The sequence below is a fragment of the Dipodomys merriami genome, unplaced genomic scaffold (assembly GCF_024711535.1).
Source record: "Dipodomys merriami isolate MVZ:Mamm:240054 unplaced genomic scaffold, mDipMer1.0.p SCAF_303, whole genome shotgun sequence".
Lineage (NCBI taxonomy): Eukaryota > Metazoa > Chordata > Mammalia > Rodentia > Heteromyidae > Dipodomys > Dipodomys merriami.
This window is the reverse complement of record NW_027204527.1, coordinates 462,184-482,355: the sequence shown is the minus strand read 5'-3', so window position 1 is coordinate 482,355 and position 20,172 is coordinate 462,184. Positions and strand designations below refer to the sequence as shown.

Genomic DNA, 20,172 nt, shown 5'->3' with positions numbered 1-20,172 from the left:
CTGTGAATCAATCCAGCAGTCCAATTATCTATATCTCTATTCCATCCCCACGTCCCAATTATTTTTTTGACCATTCGTGGGACTTGAACTTAGGCCTGGACTGCATCAATGAGTCTCTTTTTGCTCCAGGCGGGTGCTCCATCCCTTGAGACAGAACACCACTTCTGGCTTTTTCTGAGTAGTTGATGGATTCCTCCTGGAAAGGAAGAGGAGTTGCCCTTCTGTGACTTAGATCTGAAAACTCCACTCTATTACTTCCCATCATATCACTGTGAAGCTCTTCAGTCAGAAAATCATGTGCAAAGGTCATCAGTGCATGCTGTTCTTCCTGTTGTGTCAAAAGCACACATCCACTCTGCCAGTGCCTCTGCTTCTGCCCATATAATCCATATATGGACTACAGACTCTGCTACCTGGGGTTGACTGTGAACTTCATCCCATGGTTAGAAATGTAATGTCACCAGGTGCATTTCCCTTCAACTGTAATTTGTGGAATGTGGCCAGTTCATAGGAATGTCTAATAAAGAATATCCTGTGAGACATTTATAGAAATCACTGTTTCTCTAAAGGACATAGAAAGACATTGAGTTCATGGTTTCCTTTAATTTAGGACATGTCCTGGGACATGGACTCAGGGCTGGGATACTGTGTCTTAGATATTATTTTTCTCCCTGCTAACACCCTACTACTTGAGCCACATATGTACCTGTGTCCTTTGGGTGGTCAGCTGGAGGAAAGAGTCCAGAACTTTCACATGGCCTGGGCTGGTTTGGAACGTTCCATCTGATTCTGATGCTATCTGCCCCCAGGACTTCACTTCTTCCACCTGATAGCTAAATCAACCTCAGTTGCAAGGAAGCTTTGCCATTTCACCTTCAGCCAGAATGGAGACTTGGTTTCCCTTCCATCCATTTCACTAAGTGCCAAGTTGAAGAAAATAAATACTTGTGTACATGGAAGTGATAATCAGTTCACTGCTCCCAGTGAACACAAGTGTACTCAGCTCACCATGTTCTTGCTGCTCATCTGCTTAGAGAGCTGGAATTCCCTCCAGACCACCTGTCCCAAGCAGGACGTTTTTTTTGGCATGGGGTGTGGAGGGGGGAGAGTTAACACCTCTGGATGGTGAGCACTGATTGGTTCATCCAGGAGATTGACCCACAGGAGACTCTCATAAAAACCAAGGAGCCACCATCCTCCAAAACCATGAAGCTGAAGACAGAAAGCCCCACAGCATGAGAGTCCTGCTGCTGGCTCTTCTGCTCGCATGGACTCACATGCTCAACAGAAATCTTAGAAGTCTTCCAGGTAACCTGAATACGGTGATGTGTCTCTGTGGGGAAATTGGTTGTCTGACAGTCAGTGTGTCTATCTCACATTGCTTCTGTGCATCGATCACAATTTATTAATAAGTTGCGCTGATTGTCCATAGTCATCCAAATCATCTTCCATTTTGAATTCTTCCTTTGCCATTCTGCAGTAAATATAAAAGATTATTAAGAACATGTGGACAGGGGCTGGGAAGGTGGCTCAGTGGTAGAGTGCTTGCTTTGCATGCATGAGGCCCTGGGTTTGATTTCTCTGCACCGTATAAGCAGATAAAGCTGGAAGTGATGGTATGTCTCAAGTGGTAGGGCGCTAGCTTGAACTGAAGAGCTGAGGTACAGCACGTGGCCCAGAGTTCAAGCCCCATGAGTGACAAAAGAAAAAGAAAAAGAACATGTGGACAGCATGATCTGTGATTTTTGCAGTGTTATTTCATATAGGCTTAGGTATTGAATTTTTATAATTTTGTGCATGTGTTACTTTCACTCACGGGTCTCCTTGTGATCATGCCAAAGAGGCCTAGAATCTCTCCCTGAAAATCCTCATCCTGTCTAGTTCTCTCTCTCTCTTCCAATTTATTAATGCCATGCAGCAAGAATCAGAGACTCTGAATACTTCCAGTAAATTCTCTTTTGAAAGAAGCAAAGTCTGGTAGCTCAGAGTCTGGAGAGAGAACTCTCCAGGTCATTGCAAGCAGGTTACTTGAACACCTGAGTGTTTTGGGAGCAAAACTGAAGATTCATGCTTTAACATGCCTGATGGGGTGTTTCTTATTCAGCCAGAATATTGGTACACATAGACCCTCACAGCCGATAATGAAGAGCAAATCCTGGAGGGTGTACAACTGAGATACTTAATGCTCTATGTCTGCACTAGTAGAGAACTTGATGTCATATGCACAATTGCTTATATCAAGGAAGCTGGGCTTCCCCCACAATATATACACTCATACCCTCCCTGGTCCCCGTAACTGATCCATCCCCCCAGCAAATTTACATTTTAAATTTAATAAAATAGTTAATAAATATGAAATTGACTCATTTGCTATTGACCATTCTCTTTAAATTCTAACATTTAAACAATCACAAACAAGGCCACACTAAAGTTAACAGTACATCCATTTTCAGGGCAGCATTGTTTACCATAGCTAAGATATGGAAACAACCCAGATGCTTCTCAGTAGATGAGTAGACCAAGAAAATGTGATATATATATATATGTGCGTGCACGTGCGTGCACACACGCACACACACACACACACACACACACACACACACACACACACACACACACACATACACAATGGAATTCAATGGTTCCATCAGAAAGAATGACACATGCCCTTTTGTAAAAAAAAAAATGGAAAGACTTGGGAAAAAATCACATTAAGTGAAGTAAGCCATACCCAAAGAATAGGTCCCATGGTTTCCCTCACTTGTTAGTCCTATAGTTAAATAGCTATGAATAAGATTGAAATGAACTCCAAGCTATGAGAACAAGAGGGTTTTGTTGTTGTTTTAAATGTACTGTATGAAGTTATTTCTTTTTTCTTTTACTTTTTTTCCTTCGGTTTATTCCTCAATCTCTCTCTCTCTCTCTCTATTCTCTCTCTCTCTCTCTCTCTCTCTCTCTCTCTCTCTCTCTCTCTCTCTCTCTCTCTCTCTCTCTCTCTCTCTCTCTCTCTCTCTCTCTCATTGTTTGTGTTCTGGAACTGGGTCTTGAACTCAGGGCTTAAAAGTCTACCTTGCCCCCTTTCTCCCAAAGCTGGCAATTGACCCATACCTCTGATTTTTGCTGGATAAATAAATGGTGATAAGAGCCTCACAAACTTTTCTGCCCTGGCTTTCCTTCCATTGTGATTTTTAGATCTCCGTCCCCTGAGTAGCTAGGAACACAGTCATGAGCCACCAATGGCCCAGTTCTACTTTCCATTAATTGGCAGTTAGTCATGATATACATAGTTCAGATTCATACTTAAATTTTTTTAATTGTTACTATAAAGATACGGGTTACAGTTTCATAAGTCGGGTAAAGATTACATTTCTTTTTGGACAATGTCACCCCTCCCTCTTTCTGTTTGGCTTACTTATAGTCAGTCTAATGTAACCTTCATTCTTAAAGACTAGTTTATCTTTACTGCTGAGCCCTAATTTTTCTGAATTCACTCTTAGCCCTCAGGTGTTCAATGAAGTCTGTTCACTTTGGTTGCCTAGAAACCTGATGTTTCAGCCTAGCTTGAGCTTTGGGGATTGTGTCACTTACTACTCAGGTAGTTCCTCTTCCAGCTTTGTGGAATTACCTAGTGCTTGAACAGGGTATTATTCAGATAAAGTCACATGGGCACATCTGTAGATTCTTGGAACATTTTACTTACATAGCTGCATCTTCTGAAGTTTTCTGACTTTCATGTGGTAGCTGCTTCAGCCTTCCCTGACTCCAGACATTATCCCTGACTTATTTTGCCTGTGAGAATTCTGTTGGCTTTAGGTTCTCCTCTGTGTGTTGTGGTTTTGAACTTTTCTCTAGGCAGAAATCACAACTGTAGGGTTCACTTTTTTTTTCTTTTCTCCTGGACCAAAGTCTTGTTCTGTCTTTTCTCCAGTCTGAAAATAGTTCTTTCTTCTATTTTGTCTGGTTTTCCAGTTGCTGTGTAGGAAGGCAAGTGTAATACAAGCTTATTTACTTTACTGGAAAGCAAAAGTTCTCTCCATAATACAGTATTTGATATAACATAGTTAAATTACTTGATGTACTTGTTGATCTAGCAAGAGATGTCTAAAGGCAAAACAGAACAATTATTTTTGAAACATATTCATTTTTGTAATGTATATTGATTCCCTTACTAAGAATCAGGATAGTCTTCTAGGACAAAGTTGAGCTACAATTTGTATACTGTTTCTTTTGCAATATGACACTGTATTGAGAAATAATATTTATGTTTATACTATAGAATCATAGTTATATTTATACTACATAATCACAGTATATTGTAATACACAAATAAAGAATAGTTCCTGGGCTGGGAAGGTGTCTCAGTGGTAGAGCGCTTGCCTTGCATGCATGAGGGCCTGGGTTCAATTCCTCAGCACCACATAAGCAAAAAGAAAAAAGCCAGAAGTGGTGCTGTGGCTCAAGTGTTAGAGCGCTAGCCTTGGGCTGAAGATCTGAGGGACAGTGCCCAGGCCCAGTGTTCAGGCCCCACGACCGGACCCCCCCGCAAAAAAAGAATAGTTTCTGTATGTATGAGGCTTACCTGAGGGTGTTCCTTCATGCCAGTTTGTAGCCACACCTTTGTGTCTGTTCACAGCCCTTGCCAGCAATTGATCTGTTTCTGACTATAGTTTCCTCTTGTTTAGAAGGTCATGTCACTGAAACTTTTTACTCTACTCTTGTGTAGATACATACTTTTTATTTTGCTAGTTCTGTGGCTTGAACTCAGGACCTGGCACCATCCCTGACCCTTTTTGTACTCAAGGCTAGAGTTCTTCCACTTAAGCCACTGCACCACTTCCAGCTTTTTCTGAGTAGTTTATCTGAGACAGGAGTCTCATGGACTTTTCTGCCTGGTCTCGCTTTCGAACTGCAAATCTCCAATGTCAGCCTTTTGATTAACTACGATTACAGGCTTAAGCCATCAGTGCCCAGCTAGATCTATCTAACTATCTATCTATCTATCTATCTATCTATCTATCTATCTATCTATCTATCTATCTATCTATCTATCTATCTATCTATCTATTTATCTATCTATCTATCTATCTATCTATCTATCTATCTATCTATCTATCTATCTAGTAATGGGGCTTGTACTCTGGACCTCGACACTGTCCCTCAGCTCTTCAGCCTAAGGCGAGTGCTCTACCACTTGATCCACAGCACCACTTCCAGTTTTCTGGTCGATTATTGGAGATAAGAGTCTCATGGAGTTTCCTGCCTGGGCTGGCTTTGAATCTAGATCATCAGATCTCAGTCTCCTGAGCAGCTTGGATTACAAGCGTGAGCCACCAGCACCTGACTAGATCAATACTTTTATATTTGAAATGAAATGAAAATTTAAGACTGCTTATCTTATTAGCCTTCATCCTAAAGTAATTTGTGTTTGTAGGCAAAAATGGCTCAATTTTTTAAAAAATAAATCACATAATAATAAAGCAAAAATGTCAATGAACCTTTCTTTTGTGCTTATACATCTCCCTTTTGTAGGAGAAACCACTGCCAAAGCGAATGAAAACTCCTTACCAGTATCTGTGCCATTTGATGTCCTCTCCACCTTCTCCCCTGCTGTTGAGAGCACAGTGAGTAAGAAGTGCAAACTGCCTTACTCCCTTTCATTCCTGTCGTGGGTTTCCATCTCTTTCCATTCTTTTCCTGCAAAGTCATGGGACTGCATATTCAAGGGTGCTAGATATTTGAGCATAAATCTCTTCTGAGTAGTACAGTAAAAGCTATATATAAACTTCCCCTAAAAATATAGGAATATACATTGGAGAGTTACAGAAAGACCATGCACATAACATTTTATGGACCAGAAATTCTGAAGGTTTTTTGGCCTTAGAAAATATCTGCTTTACAAAAATATTTTTTCTGATAATTTTTCTTTTTATTTTTTTTGGTCATGGGGCTTAAACTCTGGGCCTGGGTGCTGTCCCTGTGCTCTTCAGTCCAGGCGAGTGCTCTACCACTTGAGCTACAGCACACTTCTGGTTTTCTGGTGGTTTATTGGAGATAAGAGGCTCACGGGCTTTTGTGCCTGGGCTGGCAATGACCTGTGATTCTCAGATCTCAGCCTCCTGAATAGCTAGGATTACAAGTGTGAGCCATGGATACCAGGCTCTCATAATTTCATTTTTAAACAGAAGGGAAGAATGATCATTTAAAATGAGAGATACTTACACAACTGTACATGATTAGCAACATTTTAAGAGAGCGCAGAACCTAAGTATCTTTCGTACATAAAGGTAGGTAGCTTGTGTGTGTGTGTGTGTGTGTGTGTGTGTGTGTGTGTGTGTGTGTGTGTGTGTGTGTGTATGTGTGTGTGTGTGTGTGTGTCCCAGTCTTGGGGCTTGAAACCAAGTCCTGGGTGCTGTATCTGGGCTTACTTCCTCAAGGCTACTCTCTACCGCATAAGCAGAAAAAAACCAGAAATGGCACTGTGGCTCAAGTGGTAGAGTGCTAGCTAGTCTTGAACTGAAGAGTTCAGAGACAGTGCCCAGGCCCAGAATTCAGGCCCCATGATGGACAAAAAAATACAAAAAATAAATTAAAAGGCCATACGAAAAGATGAAGTCACAAAACAAACCCTGAAAATAAAAGCAACTTGAAACCTGTGGCTGAGGCACAGGAAGTACTGCTAAGAAGGATACATTGTTGCAAATATGGCCAAGTAAGATTCAACCATGGAGGTGAAGGGGGAATCAGGAGGTAAAGCCAGGTACAGGATGCTTTTCTCTTCCTTTTGTGAATTTACCACATTTGTATGCACAATTCTTTCCTTTTATTCAGGATTCCCTGCACTAGGATCACTGGGTCACAGGGCATCTCTCCATTCTCTTTCACTTAACTTGGTGGTGAAAATAGGAGCAACTCATGGTCAAAATCCACTTCTGGTAGGAGTTACCAGTAGTCACTACCATCGATGAGGTAAAAGAAAACATCAACATTTCCTATTAGGTCCTCATCAATTGCTTTGTAATCCAAAGTGATGAAGGGTAGGGGCTAGGGGAGTCAGCTCAAGTACAAGATCCCCTGCAGAGGAAGAGGGATCTAGTTAGTAGCTAGAGGCTCTCAGTTTGAACTCTAGTACTTCTGTTTAAAAACCTTTAACTAGGGGCTAGGAATGGGGCTTAGTGTTAGAGTGCTTGCCTAGCAGGCATGAAGCCTTGTGTTCAGTTTTTCAGTACCACCTAAAAAGAAAAAGCCAGAATTGGGGCTGTGGCTCAAGTGGTAGCATGCTAGCCGTGAGTTAGAGATGCTCAGGGACAGTGTCCAGGGCCTGAGTTCAAGCCCCAAGATCGTTTTCTCTCTGTCTCGCACTCTCTATGTAGACAGATAGCCAGATAGATAGATAGATAGATAAATAGATATATAGATAGATAGATAGAGAGAGAGAGAGAGAGAGAGAGAGAGAGATAAAATTTCTACAGATAATCTGTTACAGATATAGATAGATCTGTTATCTTTAGCAGATAGATAATCTATAGAGTTTATATATCTATATCTATATCAATTGGTATCTAGTTGTCATTTATATTCATGATTTCAGGACATCAAAGATTTACTCAACATAACCTCATTACTGCTTGTATTTCAATCTTGGGGTGTGTGTGTGTGTGTGTGTGTGTGTACCTACACATGCATGCTGGGGCTTGAAGTTATAGATCTGTGCTCTTGTTTGGCTTTCTGTTTTGTTTTTGTTTTCTTTCTCTCCTTTTCTCTTTCTTTCTTTAGGTGCTAGTTCTAGGCTTGAAATCATGGCCTAGTTCCAGTCCCTGAGACTTTTACCCAAGGTAAAGCCACAGCTCTACTTTGGCTTTTATTCTTTGTTTTTGTGGTTAATAGGCAAGAAGAGTCTCATAGATTTCCCTGCCCAAGGTGGCTTTGAATTGTGATCCTCAGATCTCAGGCTTCTGACTATCTAGAATAGCAGGAATGAGCCACCAACGAATACCTAGCTTTGTTTGGCTTTCTGGGTTTCCATAGTACTCTGTCACTTGAAGCAAACCTCCAGCTCGGCATTTTGCTGCTTACTGGAGATAAGACCTCATTCATTTCTCTGTGTAGTCTAGCTTTTAGCATTGTAAATTTGCTGCACTTGTTGTGCGTTGACATCCTTGGTTTCTTACGTGGAATTGTTCATAATCTCATTGAAGAAGTCTTGTGTGTGATGAATTGTGTGATTTTGGAGGTTCTCTATCTTTGATGGTTTAATTACAATGTGTTAAGTGATCACAGTTTGTTCTACTTGAAGTCTATTGGGCTGCTAAATGCTTGAATATATAGGTTCATGCTAGAAATCAAAATTGGAAAAGTTTTGATCATTACTCCTTCCTTTTTGTGTCATGGGCCTTGAACTCAGAGCCTAGCTCTGTGCATGAGTCTCTCTGTGCTCCCTCCCACCACTTGTCAGAGTTGATCATTTCCATTTTGCTCTGTTCACATGTGTTCTGCTTGCCAAAATTTGCTGCTGAACACCTCTAGTCATTTATTTATTTCAGTTATTTCTTACAAGTTTTCACTTTTGTGAATTCCTGGTTTTACTGAAGATCAAAGGTTGGGCCTACATATATCCAGGAAATGATACCTGGAATTTGTGTGAGTGGCTCAGACCCCTTTAATTCTATTCTTACTGCCTTATCCTCTTTCCTGCAATCCACACCAGTGGCCAGTTGGGGCTTTCTTACAACTAGTTGACCAAAGCACAGCATTGGATCTAGTTTACTCCCAGTTCTGCAGGCTTTCTCTGAAAGGTGGCCTCTGAAGTCTTAGATTTAGAACTCTCTTGGCTTTCCATGCTTTCTCCTCTCTCTGTACCACAAACACACACACAGACACACACACACAGACACACACACACACACACACACACACACACACACACACACACACACACCCCAGACATTTAAGCCATGATTTCTTAAGTAGAACTATCTTTTGATACTTTAAATAGTCCAAAATACTTGATGTGGCACAAAGTAAATAGTTCATATTTTCTTTTTGTTGCCAGTCCTAGTGCTCCATCTCTTTCTTGGGTGCTATCCCTGAGCTTTTGTGCTCTACCACTTGAGCCACAGTTCTACTTCCAGAATTTAATGCTTATGAAGGCCCAGGTTTGATTCCTCAGTACCACATAAACAGAAAAAGCTGGAAGTGGTGCTGTGGTTCAAGTGGTAGGGTGCTAACCTTGAGCAAAAAATGCTCAGGGACATTGCCCAGGCCCAGAGTTCAAGCCCCAGGACTGGAAAGAAAAAAAGGAGGTAAAAATCTCACAGACTTTCCTGCCCAGGCTGGATTTGTACCATAAACCTCCTAAGTAGCTAGGATTTCAGGTATGAGTCTTAGGTGCCCAGTTTAGGCATCCTACTTCAATAAAGCTTCCTCAGCCATTACTTGTGCAGAGCTCCTATCCCTTGTTTTTCAAGAACTTATTAAAGGCTTTGCCACATTCTTTAGATTTGTTGTCATTACATTTCTATTATTATTACTTCCCCCCATCACTGCCTCACTCTCTCTATCTTTCTCTCTCTCTCTGCCCTCTTCTTTTTTTCTTTCTCTCTCTTTCTCTCTCTCTCTCTCCTTCCTGGTGGGTTTTGAACTCAGGGTCAGGATGGGGTATCATTGGCTTAGTTCTTTTTTTTCTCAAATATGATGGCCTATCATTTGAACAACAACTTCAATTCTGGCTTTTTGATAGTTAACCAGAGATAAGAGTCTCATGGATTTTCCTATCTAGGCTGGCTTTGAACCACACTCCTCAGATCTCAGCTTCCTGTGTCACTAGGATTAGAGGTATGAGCCATTAGTACCCAGTTTCAAATAATATCATTTTTAGTTTTTTTTTCCTGAAGTCATTCATAGCTAAGAAACAATGATGCTAATTTTCATTAAGGAATTAAGCCTCTTCAAAGCCCCTTAAATTCCAAATGTTTTTGAGTTTTTATGCTTTCTCTGAAACCTATGGACTAGGCAAAGTATATATGTGTAAATTCACATTACCCCATCTCCCTAGCCCAGCTTAGCTACTGCCAACTTGCTTATTCTCCCTAACATTTGGGAACGGTGCTTTCTGTGGAGCTAAGATGTGCAAACCAAAGGATTCAATTATACTCGGTAAGGATAAATCAGCCTTCATGAGGCCTCGTGTCCATGGAAGACCCATGCTGCAGGGAAGAGTTTGTTCCCAAGAAGAAGGGATGCAGATTGGAAAGAATGACCTGGTGTGCTGTAATTTGCACTGTGAAAACCGCAACCACACAGATAATTGTTCATGAGGCCACTGCATTCACAGCCCATCTCCACTGATATTTTTTGCCAGTTGTGGGGCTTGAACTCAGCCTGGGAACTGCCACTAAGCTTTTTTGCTCAAAGGTAGAATTCTGCAACTTAAACCCATCACTACTTCTGGCTTTTTCTGTTTATGTCACACTTCATGCATGCTAGGAAAGCACTCTACCACTAAGCCACATTCCCAGCCTTCACTGATCTTTTTATGCATTCCATTTTTCACATGTTAAGTAGAAACCTTGTATATCACCAGGAACAGAGAGGGACTTATAGCCTATAACAGACCAATGCAATCAAAATAGTTACCTAGAGGGTGAAATGTGTTTCAAACTTAAATTTTAAAAACCCTAATTTAATTAGAGTTGGGAAAAGGATTTCCTGAAAAGATGACCTCTAAAACAACAGGCCTTGCTTCAGGGCTTATTAATGTTCAATGTCCTATGGTGTAGGGTGGGGCCATGGTTTTAAGTCACAGATTTTGCCCCAAAGGATTTCATAGATCCATAGAATAAAAGACATTCTCAGAGAATAATGAGAGACTGAATCATTAAATGCCAGTGGTTTAGTACTAAGTGTTATAAATAAAATAAAGAAGGAATTACTCAGAAAAATGAATCTATGCACAGAAAATGGGCAAAGTAGTCTTAACTGGGTAATGAGATGAGAACTTGGGGGTGTGCCCTGCTTGGGATGTGAGATGATTGGGAGAGACAAAGGTATGCAGTCTTGACTAGAACATGTATTGAAACATGTATTCTAAAATCTAACAAACCTGGTCCAACAGTGATGCCTAAGCCACCTTAGAGTGGCTTCATCAGTACATCCAAACCATGCCCAGCCACAACCATCCATTTTAGCATTGGTTCATCAACTTATGCATTTGTGGTTCCTTTGCTATGGACCAGGGATGGAGCGTGCAGACCCAGGGCAAAGTCAGCAGATCCTAGATGGCTGCTTCTGAACATACCCTGTGGTTTGTTGATAACTGGCTTACACTTACATCCAAGACAAGCTCCTTGGCTGTAAGCCATGGAAAGATGACTGAGGCAGGAAAGTCAGAAGGAAAACAGTAAGTCTGATCATGGAAGTCAGGAATCTTCCATGTAGGCACAGTACCTAGGCCCTGGGTTCAAGCCTCAGGAGTGGCACACCCAAAAAAAAATAATACAATAGTTGTAGCTAGTTTCAGTGACTGTAGTATTTGACCACACCTAGTGATTAATGTGGAGACTAAGAACAAAGTTTGGGCATTATGCTTGCCTCTTTTTCCTCCTTTGGTGATATTCCACACTTTCCAGGCTTTAAATGATCCCTTCCCCCTGGTAATCACCAAATGCAATTTCTAACTCAAAATGCTCTTTCCCAGGCTTGGGGACTTAAAGGCCTGTCTACTAGACAGCTCCAGTTAGCCAGGCTATCTCTCAATGGTGAAGCAAAATTATTTGCCTAAAACAGAATTTGAGATTCCTTTCCCTGCTTGCTAGAACATTTCTCTTCCTACCATCTTCTCATTGTAATAGTTCTACCATCTATCTTATTATTTGCTTCAGCCAAAAGCCTACATCATCTTTGGAGCAAGTTCTAATGTCTCATTTTACAAAACCATTTCCACAAGCTGGGCACTAGTGGCTCACACTTGTAACCTTAGATACTTGGAAGGCTGAGATCTTAAGGTCACAGTTCAAAGCCAACCCCTACAGCATAGTCAGTGAAACTCTTATCTCCACTTAACCACCAAAATGGCCAAGAGTCCAGCTGTCACTCACATGTTCAGCATTACTAGAGTGAAAAACTAAGTGAGATTGCTAGGCTTTGAATTCAAGCCCCAGTACCAGCAAAAAGAAAAAGAAAAACAATAAACAACAAACACTACTTCATCTACTACTTTTACTCCATTGTTGACATTCTAATCTACACTGACCTGTACTAAACAATGGCCACACAGGGCTCCTGGCTTTCACTCTTCATTTATTCTCCACATTGCCACCATGGTGAACCTTGAAAAGCACATATCACATAGTGATACCTCCTGCTATTATCCACAGTGGAAAGTTCTAGAAGAAACCCACATTGATTGCCCTTGCTTATATGACCCTATGTGACCAGACTCTTCTCTGGGTCATATGCATCTGCCACCATCCCTCTTCACTCATTTCATTCCAGTGACACGCAACCTTGATGTTCCTCAAAAACACCAAGTCTCCCACCTCACAACCTTTGCTCCAAGTGTTCCCCTCTGCCCAAAATCATCTTTCCCCAACTCTTTCCTTCATGACTCGTTTGCGGAACTCACACCTTAATTCATTAGTCACCATTTCCAGGAAGCCTCTTTTATATAGTTTTTTTTTTGTCGGTCGTGGGGCTTGAATTCTGGGCCTGGGCATTGTCCCTCAGCTCTTCAACTCAAGGCGAGCGCTCTACCACTTGAGCTACAGCGCCACTTCCTCCCGGAAGCCTCTTTTGATCATCTTAAGGTAGCTGCACCCAAGGTTGTGGTTGAGGCAGAACTTAAATAACTCCATTTCTCCATTTTCTTTTGTTTCATAGTGTTTGCCACTGTTTGGATTGGGGGGGGGTCATGGGGCACGAAATATGGGCCTGAGCACTCTCCCTCAGTTCTTCAGCTCAAGGCTAGCACTCTACCACTTGAGCCACAGTGCCACTTCCCACTTTTTCTCCTGATGTGATGCTGAGGAATCGAACCCAGGGTCTCAAGCACTCTACCACTGAGCCAACTTCCAAGCCTGTTTGGATTTTTTTAACTGTTTCTTTGTCAGTTAGTATCCTCATCTAGAACATCAGCTCTATGAAAATGAAGTTTTTATACATTTTAATTCCAGGCCATTCCTAGACATTGAAACAGAGCTTGGCTCCCAGTTTTCCTTCATTAAATAGTTGATGCAGGGCTGGGAAGGTGGCTCAGTGTTAGAGCACTTGCCTTGCATGATTGAGGCCCTGGGTTTGATTCCTCAGCACCACATAAACAAAAAGCAAAAAACCGGAAGTGGAGCTGTGGCTCAAGTGGTAGAGTGCTAGCCTTGAGCTGAAGAGCTGAGGGATAGCGCCCAGGCACAGAGTTCAGGCACCACGACTGGACCATAAAATCAATCAATCAATCAATAAATAAATATTTGATGCATCATTGCCAAAGATGGTGGATACCGATGGCATGAACTTTCATAAAATCGTTGAGCATGCTGGCATCAATTTACCTCTCTGTCTGAAGATGAAGTTAATATACTATCTCTTTCAGAATGTAATGGGAGTCATTATAATCAATGGAGAGGCTCAAGTCTTTACCAATCATTGTGACACAAATATTAGAATCTATGGGCAGGGAGCCATTTGAAAGTGGTAATCACAAAATAATGGAGAAAGAAATTTGTTTTATTTATGAACCTCCTGAGATCTGAGAAAGTGGGCAGAAATAAAATACTCCCATTTGCAATCTAAACATTCATAAACACAGTTCACACTAAATAAAATTGCACTAACATTTTAACTGACATCAATAGACATTTTGTTAAGTGTTTTGTTTTTTGAGCTCATTTATATATCTATGGTAAGAAGACTCCCTTCCATTTGAATATTTTAGTGGATATACTTTTCAAATGAATGTCAGTGCTACCTTCTGTGATATCACCCTGGACAGAAACCTTTTGTTGATAACATTGGGGTATCATTATACGCTTACACTATTATATCTGAGTAGGAAATAGCAATGCACTGTGAAATTATAAAGGCAAACTTTCATGTGCATCACACTGCTTTTTTTCCTCCTCTCTCCTCTGTTATGAATCCCTATGTAGGACACCCGGCTGGTTCCACTTTGGCTCCTAAGGATTTGACAGGACCCGCAAAAATAAGGGAATGGTTGGGGAAGCAGGGGGAAGATATTGAAGGGATGACACAGATCAAGATGCACTGTAGACATGAATTGCTTGGTTTTTGGTTTTGATTTTTTTGTTTTGTTTTGTTTTGGTCATGGGCCTTGAACTCTGGGCCTGGGTGCTGTCCCTCAGCTCCTCAGCTCAAGGCTAGTGCCCTCCCACTTAAGCCAAAGCACCACTCCTGGCTTTTTTCTGCTTATATGGTGCTGAGGAATTGAACCCAGGGCCTCATGTGAGTGAGGCAAGCAGTCTTCCAATGAGCCACCTTCCCAGCCCCGAATTGCTTGTTCTGAATTCCAAACATTCACTACATAATCTAAAGATTAAGAAAACTGAGGTCAGGGGTGGTGAGAATTGTGAAATGGGAGACATGGTTCAAAAAACACTGCACCCAGGAACTGCTCTGCTGCATGGCCGCATCTCTGTACAACTACCTAACTAAAACACACATAGACACAGACACAGACACACAGACACACAGACACACAGACACACACAGACACACGCACACACACACACACACACACACACACACACACACACTCTAATAGTGAAAACAAGAATGAAAAACTTAAACCTGGGAAAAAGGGGTACAGTCACTTCGGGCTCCTGATCAGAGTAGAGGTTGATTTTAAGGGGTGCCCCTAAATTTCTGAACTGGGTGATTGTCCACCTTGAAGGAATGAACTTGTGTCTCTGGGGGTTTGGGTTTTTAATGCAGGACATGCAGTACACAGAAAGGATCCCCCAGTTAACTAGGAACCACCTTCTCTTCCGCTGCCCTGTTCACCTGCTGCCAGCACCAATAAGCTGGGGAAGAAGAGGACCAGCTAGCCTGGAGGGGCCCAGGGCACTGACCTGGAAGCTAAGACTGTGTTTGTGAGCTGGAGCCAGTGGCTCACCCCTGTAATTGAAGCTACTCAGGAGGCTGAGATCTGAGGATCTCAGTTCAAAACTAGCCGGGGCAGGAAAGTCCATGACATTAATCTTAAGCTAACCACCAGAAAACTGGAGTGGTGCTGTGGCTTACAGTGGTAGAACATGAGACTTGAGCATAAGAGCTCCAGGACAGTGCCTAGGCCTTGACTTCAAGCCCCAGGACTGACTAGAAAAAAAATCATCTTTGATGTTTGTGGAACTCAAATTCAAGGTCCCAGTTGATTGAGTGTGTCTGGTTTTACAGGGCTCCAGCAGGTAGAAGAATTACTATATTGTTCTTTTTTTGAGAGTCCTAGGGTTTGAACCCAGGGCTTGGGCACTGTCTCTGAGCTTGTCTCTGCTCAAGGTTAGCATTCTATTACTTAAGACACAGCGCCACATCCTGCTTTTGCTGTTTACTGAGGAACCAAACCCAGGTCTTCATGTATGCCAGGCAAACACGCTACCACTAAGCCACATTGTGATTCCTGAAGAATAATTAGTATAATAATAAGTATATTTATAATATTTTTATACTTATATCATTATATTTCATTTACCATTGTAGCATGTATATTTTATCTATTATATATAACATTTATATTTATTTGTATATTTACTAGATATTATATAATATATAATGTATGTATGTTATAGAATATAATATGTAACATATTAATACATTTTATAAAAATGTTTTATATCATTGCACTTATAGCATTAATATAGTAATTATATTTATAATTCTAATATTTTGTAATAATAATTATTATGCTGGAAGAAAAACTGGGGTGTCTCCAGAGGACAAGAGGGCCCTGAGAATTGAGAGGGGAACCACTGGGCTCCTGTGCTTACTTCCCATGAGTGACCATCACTGCTTGTGTTGGTGTTTGTGTGTGTGTATATGTGCTTATGTTTGTGTCAGTGTCAGTACTGGGGCTTGAACTCAAGGCCCTGCTGAGCTTTTACTCAAGGCTGGTGCTCTACTATTTGAGCCATAGCCCCACTTCTAGCTGTTTCCAGTGGGTATTTGGAGATTAGATCTCATGGATTTTCCTGCCAGGGCTAGTTTCAAACTACCATCCTCAGACCACACCCACCAGAGTCAGTAGGATTACAGGTGTGAGCCACCATTGCCTGGCCTGTGTGTTTTGTGCTGGTACTTGGGCTTGAACTTAGAGCCAGGGCTTTGAATTTGTTGAGCTTGTTTTCTCAAAACCAACACTTTGCCCCTTGAGCCATATCTCCACTTCAAGTTAAGTGTCTCAGACATTCTTGTCCAGAATAGCTTTGTACCAGGATTCTCAGACCTCAACCTCATGAGTATCTAGGAATAGAGGTATGAGCCACTGGCACCCACTTTGTATATTTCTTAAATTAAATCCTGTACTCTCTCACTCCCAACCTTCAAGAGCTTCTGTTTCAGAATAAAATCCAAAGTCTCTACCATAGTCTAAGGGAACTTATCTTGTCTAGTGGTTCTCAAATACATCTAGAGGGCTTCTTTGAAGCAGGCAACACTGGACCCTAGCCCCTGACTAAACAGGTCTGGGCTGGACCTGCTAAAGTTCCTGGATGAGATCACTGCTTCTGGGTGGAGACCACACTTGTAACTCATTGCTCTGCACAAGCTGCCCACTGCCTGTCCTACAGCAAGCATATCCTCTACTCCACACACTGATTGTGATGTAGCCACACTGGTTTACTGACTCTAAGACAGGCCAGACACTCTCAACTTTGAGCTCATGACCCTACCTGATTCTGGGGCCTGGGTGAGTTGCCTTGATCTCCTAAGTCACTTTACCACATGACGCTTTTCTGAAATCATACCTCACTGTAAATTGCCAACACTCCTCCCTAGCACATCTCTCAATCTATTTTTCCATCATATATTCAAACATATTTATACATTCTCCACCCTCCCCCACCCCCACACACTAAAGCATAGAACTTCAAAACAAAGTTTTTCTTTTCTACTTGCTACAGTGTCTAGAACCTAATAAACTCAATAGATAAAAAAGAGTGAGATGGGTACTAGTGTCACACCTGGAATGTTAGCTATTCAGGAAATTGAGATCTAGAATCACTTTTTCCATTTATTTCCCATTTTGATTAAAATTTAACCATTAAAGGAACTTTTAAAAAGAATCAAAACTTCCTTATTTTCTGCAGGTTTCCTTCACTCCCTTTCACCTAGTCTACCTCAACCTGTGTCCCCATGGGAGCTTTGGCATCTCAGAAAATGTGCAGTGCCCCAGACCCTAGTTAATTTCAGACAGAATCCAGCATTACCTTTAGTCATGTGGTGGGCAGAGCAGAAGGCATCTACCATGTGTGCTACCCAACACCTCTCATCCACACCTGTGCTACTTCCATACTCCCAGCCACACGAGCACCACTGTGTCACCATTGCTTACACTGGCCTAGGCATGGGCTTCCATGGTCATCAGGACAAATGTCCTGAGAGCTATTTTACCTGCAACAGGTGACATTTCCTGATCTGGGTAATCACTGGCACTGGAGCAAACCAGGGCCATGGCACTGCAGGATGCATCTCTCTACAGCAAAACTTGGGGCCCTTCCTTCCCAGACACAATGGAGATCCTGGACAAGTCCCCTAGATGATTCCATGAATGTGTCTCACAGCCCTCATCTGTCAGAAATGAACAAAGAGGACAGAATTGTTCAAGTTATTTTCTTTCTTCATAGAAGGGTGCACTATCATCCTGCCCCCCAGAGCAAGGCAGCACACCAAATGGCGGGATCCACTTGGTTTTCATCCCAACCCAGGAATGATATTGTGCCTTTTCCTGTTGCTCAGGAGTCAGGATCACATCTTTGTAAACAATCGGTTACCAGGGCAATAGGTCACAGAAGGAAAACAGAAGGCATTATAACCATCAGTTCACCATCCCTAGCCAGGAGGCAGTGTACTTTGGGAGGCCATTGCTCAAAAACAAACATCCTTTTTACCTGCTAATGAAACTGCAACTCCACTGCACCCCATCTTTCTCATTAAAACAAAAACTTAGAAGAAAAAGGAAAGAGTGTTTTGGACTTCTTGCCAGGACTGGCTTGAAACCACAATCCTCAGATTTCAACCTCTTGAGTAGTGCCAAGCTTTTCCATGAGACAATTCTCTCAAATTAACCACCAAGAAAGAAGCAAAAAGAAATAGACAAAATTCCAGACCTTGAGCTGAAGATCATGGACAGCACAGCACACATGCCCTGATTTCAAGCCCATGACCTGCACATCATCATCATCATCATCATCATCATCATCATCATCATCATCATCATCATCATCGACATCATCATTATAATGTGAATTAAAAAAGTATAAGACCCTATTAAGAATATTAAAATTGAGTGAGTCAGGCATTTTTTGGTGGCTGACATGTAATCCCAGTTAGAAGCATGAAATCTCAGGATGGTGGTTAAAAGCCCACCTGGGCAGGAAATTCCATGAAGCTCTGATCTCCAACTAACCAGCAAAAACCAGAAGTAGAGCTGTGGCTCAAGTGGTAAAGCAACAGCCTTCAGCAAAAAAGCAAAATAAGTGACCAGGCCCAGATACATAGGGTAGGACAACTAATAATTAATTAATTAAATACAAATACATAAATAAAATCAGAATGGAAGAAGAGCACAAAGCGCCAATTCCAAATCTTAAAATGAGCAGAGAATTGGTGGCTTACACCTGGAGCTCAAGCTACACAAAAGACAGAACTTGAAGATCTCGGTTCCAAGGCAAACTAGGCAGAAAAGACCATTAGGGATTTGTGAATGTGTATCAGTCCTGGGTCTTGAAGCCAGAGCTTGAAATAGAAATACGTTTCTTAAAGGTAGCACTCTACCACTTTTTCTCTTTAGGGGATTAAATGGAGATATATCTTACGGACTTCCCTGCCTGGGCTTTCAACCTCAATCCTCAGATTTCAGGTGATGATATAGTACCCTCAGCTTCTTAACTTCTATGAGAATTTTATCTGCCATGAACTGCCAAAAAGTAAAAGAAGCGAGAAGTTGATCTGTGTGGCTCAAGCCACAGAGACTGCTTCCTTTTAGGGAAAACAAACAACAAAAACCCTCATACACAGTGGCCCTGCCCTGCTTTCAAACCCAGGAAGTGATCAGGCCCTATGTTCAAGCCCTAGGACCATCACCAACAACAACAAAAGAATGACTCAGGGACAGGGACTAGGCCCAGAATTCAAGCCCTAGGAACAGCATCAAAAATAAAAGAAAAACAAATTCAGAGACTGTGGCTAGGCTCCAGAGTTCAAGCTCTAGAACCAACACCAGGACACACACACACACACACACACACACGAGAAATGAACAAAATAATGAGAAGATGGCAAAAAAAGAGAAAAGTCAATGAAATATTTTTAAGTAGTAGCTCATGCCTATAATCCTAGCTACTGTAGAAGCTGAAATCTTAGGATTGTAGTTCATAGTCAGCCTGGGCATGTGTGCCAGTACTGGTGCCTGAACTTGTGCTGTTTTGCACAAGACTAGAACTATACTACTTCCAAACACTTGGTGATTAATTGGAGATGAGAGTCTCAACAACTTTCCTGCCCAGGCTGCCTTTGAACCACTATCCTCTGATTTTAGAGCCTGGGTAATGTCACTGTCTTCCCATGAGAATCTATTTTTTTGGTTGGTCATGGGGCTTGAACTCGGCCTACACACTGTCCCTCAGCTCTTCAACTCAAGTCTAGTGCTCTACCTCTTGAGCCACAGTACCACTTCTGGTTTTTTGGTGGTTTATTGGAGATAATTGTCTCACGGACTTTCCTTCCCAGGCTGGCTTTGAACTGCAATCCTCAGATCTCAGCCTCCTGAGTAGCTTGGATTACAGGCGTAAGCCACTGGCACCCAGCTTTCTTTTTATTTTTTCTTTTTTGTGGGTGATGGGGCCCGCTCTAGCTCTGGATGCTGTCCCTTAGCTCTTCAGCTCAAGGTAAGCATTTTACCACTGAGCCACCTTCCCAGCTCCCCCAGCTATGAATTACCAAATTTGTTTTACA

At 41.8% G+C, this 20,172-nt stretch overlaps 1 protein-coding gene across 1 annotated transcript in view; it reads right to left on the bottom strand.

The window, feature by feature from the left end:
- Positions 1 to 540: 540 nt before the first annotated feature.
- LOC138840858 (protein FAM114A2-like) overlaps positions 541 to 20,172 on the bottom strand; it is a 50,448-nt gene continuing 30,816 nt past the window's right edge. Inside the window, exons 8-10 of the mRNA XM_070041266.1 lie at positions 5,566 to 5,694; positions 3,701 to 3,972; positions 541 to 1,474 (exon numbers count right to left, since the gene is read on the bottom strand). Coding sequence (XP_069897367.1) covers positions 3,949 to 3,972; positions 5,566 to 5,694 — 153 coding nt within the window. The 3' untranslated portion in view covers positions 541 to 1,474; positions 3,701 to 3,948. The remainder of the gene's footprint in view (positions 1,475 to 3,700; positions 3,973 to 5,565; positions 5,695 to 20,172) is intronic.